This window comes from Meleagris gallopavo, unplaced genomic scaffold, assembly GCF_000146605.3.
Source record: "Meleagris gallopavo isolate NT-WF06-2002-E0010 breed Aviagen turkey brand Nicholas breeding stock unplaced genomic scaffold, Turkey_5.1 ChrUn_random_7180001955393, whole genome shotgun sequence".
NCBI lineage: Eukaryota > Metazoa > Chordata > Aves > Galliformes > Phasianidae > Meleagris > Meleagris gallopavo.
The window spans coordinates 1-3,457 of NW_011216181.1; the positions used below are offsets into that span (position 1 = coordinate 1).

The window sequence follows — 3,457 nt, forward strand, 5'->3', positions numbered from 1 at the left end:
CCCCTTCCCCCCCCTTTTCCCTTCAGCTCCACCACCGTCACCGCTGTCCCCGCGTCACCTCCTGGGAACCCCACAGCGCCCTCATAGCGCGGTGCCACCGCCACCGGTACCGCCAGCACCGGTACTGACACCGGTACCGCCACAGCCACCATTGGCACCGCCGCAGCCACCGCCAGTGCCACTGGTAACAGCACCACCGGTACCATCCGAACCGCTGCTGGTACCACCAGGTCCACCGCCGGTACCACCGACACCGGTACCGGCAGTACCACCACCCCCAGTGCCACCAGTAAGAGAAGGACCGCTGGTGCTACCGCTGTTGGTACCGCCGCTACCACCACAACCACCTCCGGTACCACCACAGCCATCACCGGTACCACAGTTATCGCCGGTACCGCCGTGACCACCTCCGGTACCAGCACTACCGGTGTACCCTCATCACCGGTACCGGAAGTACCATCAGCACCAGTACCACCAGTACCACCAATACCGGCACTCACATCACTGCCAGTACCGCCTGTACCGGCAGTAGCACCTCCGGTACCGTCACCAGAACCACCGGTACCGCCATTGCCAGTACCATCAGTGCAACTGGTGCCACCATCGACAGTGTCGCCACCACCGGTACCATTGGCATCAGCGCTCCCATCGCCACCAGTACCACCGGTACCACCGGTACCAGTACCACCGATCCCATCATCCTCAGCACTGCCAGCACCAGTAGCACCGGTACCACTGGTACCACCAGTCCCACCATTGACAGCACGATCAGCGCTGGTAGCACCGACACCAGTACCATCAGCACCACCGGTACCACCCGACCCATCATTGGCAGCAGCACCAGCACCACCAGCACCACCAGTACCACCAGACCCATCACTGACAGCCCTACCGGAACCACCAGACCCATCAGTGACAGCAGCACCAGCACCACCAGTACCATCGGAGCCATCATTGCCAACCCCGCTGGTCCCACCAGCCCCATCACAGACAGCCCCACTGGTACCACCGGACCCATCATCGCCAGCCCTACCAGAACCAACCCCACCGGTCCCACCAGCCCCATCATTGCCAGCCCCACCGGTCCCACCGGCACCGGCGCCATCGCCACCCCGCCTCCCTCCCCCTCCCCCCCTCCCGGGGGGGCCGGCCATGCCCCCACCCCCCGGGCCCCATGTACGGCCCCGAATGCCACGCGGAGGTGACGCCGTCCCCGCAGGGTCACCGCTCCTTCCGCTACGCCCTGCAGGAGCACCCGCGCCAGGCCCTGGCCGTCATGAACCAGCTGCGGCTCAGCCGGCAGCTCTGCGACGTCACCCTGCGGGTGCGCTACGGCGACGGCCCCCCCACCGACTTCCCGGCTCACAAAGTGGTCTTGGCCTCCTCCAGCCCCGTCTTCAGGGCCATGTTCACGGCGGGGCTGCGGGAGCAGGCCATGGAGGTGGTGCCCATCGAAGGGGTGCACCCGCGGGTGATGGAGCGGCTGCTGGAGTTCGCCTACACGGCGTCCATCTCGGTGGGGGAGCGCTGCGTGCTGCACGTGATGAGCGGGGCCGTCATGTACCAGATCGACAGCGTGGTGCGCGCCTGCTGCGACTTCCTGCTGCAGCAGCTCGACCCCAGCAACGCCATCGGCATCGCCAACTTCGCCGAGCAGATCGGCTGCACCGAGCTGCACCAGCGCGCCAGGGAGTACATCTACATGCACTTTGCTGAGGTGGGGTGGAGAAGGGAGGAGTTATGGGGGGGCTACGGGGGGATCTGGGGGTCCTGGGGGACGCGGGGATGGCTATAAAGCCGTCAGCATCGCCAACTTCGCCGAGCAGATCAGCTGCACCAGCGCGCCAGGGAGTGCATCCACATGCACTGTGCTGAGGTGGGGTGTCAAGGGGAGGAGCACGGGGGGGTCGTGGGGGTCCTGGGGGGTGATGGGGATCCTGGGGATGCCATAATGCCATCAACATCACCAGCGTTGCCGAGCAGATGAGCTGTGCTGAGCTGCGCCGATGTGCCAGGCTGTGCGCTGCGCTGAGGTGGGGCGTTGGGGGATATGGGGAAGTGTGGGGGGCCAAGGAGGTCCTGGGGGGCTGTGGGGCTCCTGGGGGACCCGGGGACCCCACAGCGCCATCAGCATTGCCAGCTTTGCCAAGCAGACCGGGTGCTGCCATCGGGATAGGAGTGATGGCAGTGGGATGGGGGTTGGCGTCGCCGTCCCAGGAGGTGTCACCAGGACACGAGTGGTGGTAATGGGACAGGGGCTGGTGTCACCAAACTGCGAGGTGTTGGGTTGGTGTCACCATATCAAGGTGTTGGGTTGGTGTCACCAAACTGCGAGGTGTTGGGTTGGTGTCACCATATCAAGGTGTTGGGTTGGTGTCACCATATCAAGGTGTTGGGTTGGTGTCACCATATCAAGGTGTTGGGTTGGTGTCACCACCCCAGGAGCTGTTGGGGGTCGGGGTCCCCGTCCCACCCGCAGCTCCATCGCCGCAGCCCCGTCCCCCCGTCCCCCCGCAGGTATCCAAGCAGGAGGAGTTCTTCAACCTGTCCCACTGCCAGCTGGCCACGCTCATCAGCCGCGACGAGCTGAACGTGCGCTGCGAGTCGGAGGTGTTCCACGCCTGCATCAACTGGGTGCAGTACGACTGCGAGCAGCGGCGGCCGTACGTGCAGGCATTGCTGCGCGCCGTGCGCTGCCACGCGCTGACGCCGCATTTCCTGCAGATGCAGCTGCAGAAGTGCGAGCTGCTGCGCTCCGACGCGCGCTGCAAGGATTACCTGGCGCAGATCTTCCAGGACCTCACCCTGCACAAACCCACCCCCCAGGTGCAGCCCGGCAGAGCCCCCAAAGTGGGGCAGCTCATCTACACGGCCGGCGGTTACTACCGGCAGTCGCTGGGCTACCTGGAGGCCTTCAACCCCCGCGACGGCTCCTGGGTGCGCCTGGCCGACCTGCAGGTGCCGCGCAGCGGGTTGGGGGGCTGCGTGGTGGGGGGGCTCTTCTACGCCGTCGGGGGGAGGAACAATTCGCCCGACGGCAGCACCGACTCGGCCGCCATCGACTGTTACAACCCCATGACCAACCGCTGGTCGCCCTGCGCCCCGATGAGCGTCCCCCGCAACCGCATCGGGGTGGGGGTGATCGATGGGATGATCTACGCCGTGGGGGGGTCGCACGGCTGCGTGCATCACAGCAGTGTGGAGAGGTGAGGGGGGGGAGGGGCAGGTGTGACCTGGGGGGTCCGGGTCCGGTCTGGGAGATGTGGATCAGTTCTGGAGGGGCGCAGATCTGGTCTAGGGGGAGCACGGGTCTGACCTGGGAGGCACAGATCTGTCTTGGGGGGTCCAGGCCTGTCCTGGTGGACGTGGATCTGTACTGGAGTGGCACAGATCTGGCCTGGGGGGACACAAGTCTGTCCTGGGGGGTCCAGGCCTGTCCTGGGGGCTGTGGATCTGC

At 65.9% G+C, this 3,457-nt stretch overlaps 1 protein-coding gene across 1 annotated transcript; it reads left to right on the plus strand.

Annotated features, from left to right (window-relative positions):
- The first annotated feature begins 1,142 nt into the window (after positions 1-1,142).
- KEAP1 (kelch like ECH associated protein 1) lies at positions 1,143-3,242 on the plus strand. The gene is made up of 2 exons (XM_010728179.3): positions 1,143-1,717; positions 2,518-3,242. Exons 1-2 carry the CDS (start codon positions 1,175-1,177, stop codon positions 3,208-3,210), a joined length of 1,236 nt encoding a protein of 411 aa, XP_010726481.1. The 5' UTR covers positions 1,143-1,174; the 3' UTR covers positions 3,211-3,242.
- Positions 3,243-3,457: the final 215 nt, after the last annotated feature.

Coding starts and splice junctions, on each gene's coding strand:
- KEAP1 (XM_010728179.3), top strand. CDS start 1,175: ATGTACGGCCCCGAATGCCACGCGGAGGTGACGCCGTCCCCGCAGGGT. Junction 1,718..2,517: donor TCTACATGCACTTTGCTGAG/GTGGGGTGGAGA, acceptor GTCCCCCCGCAG/GTATCCAAGCAGGAGGAGTT.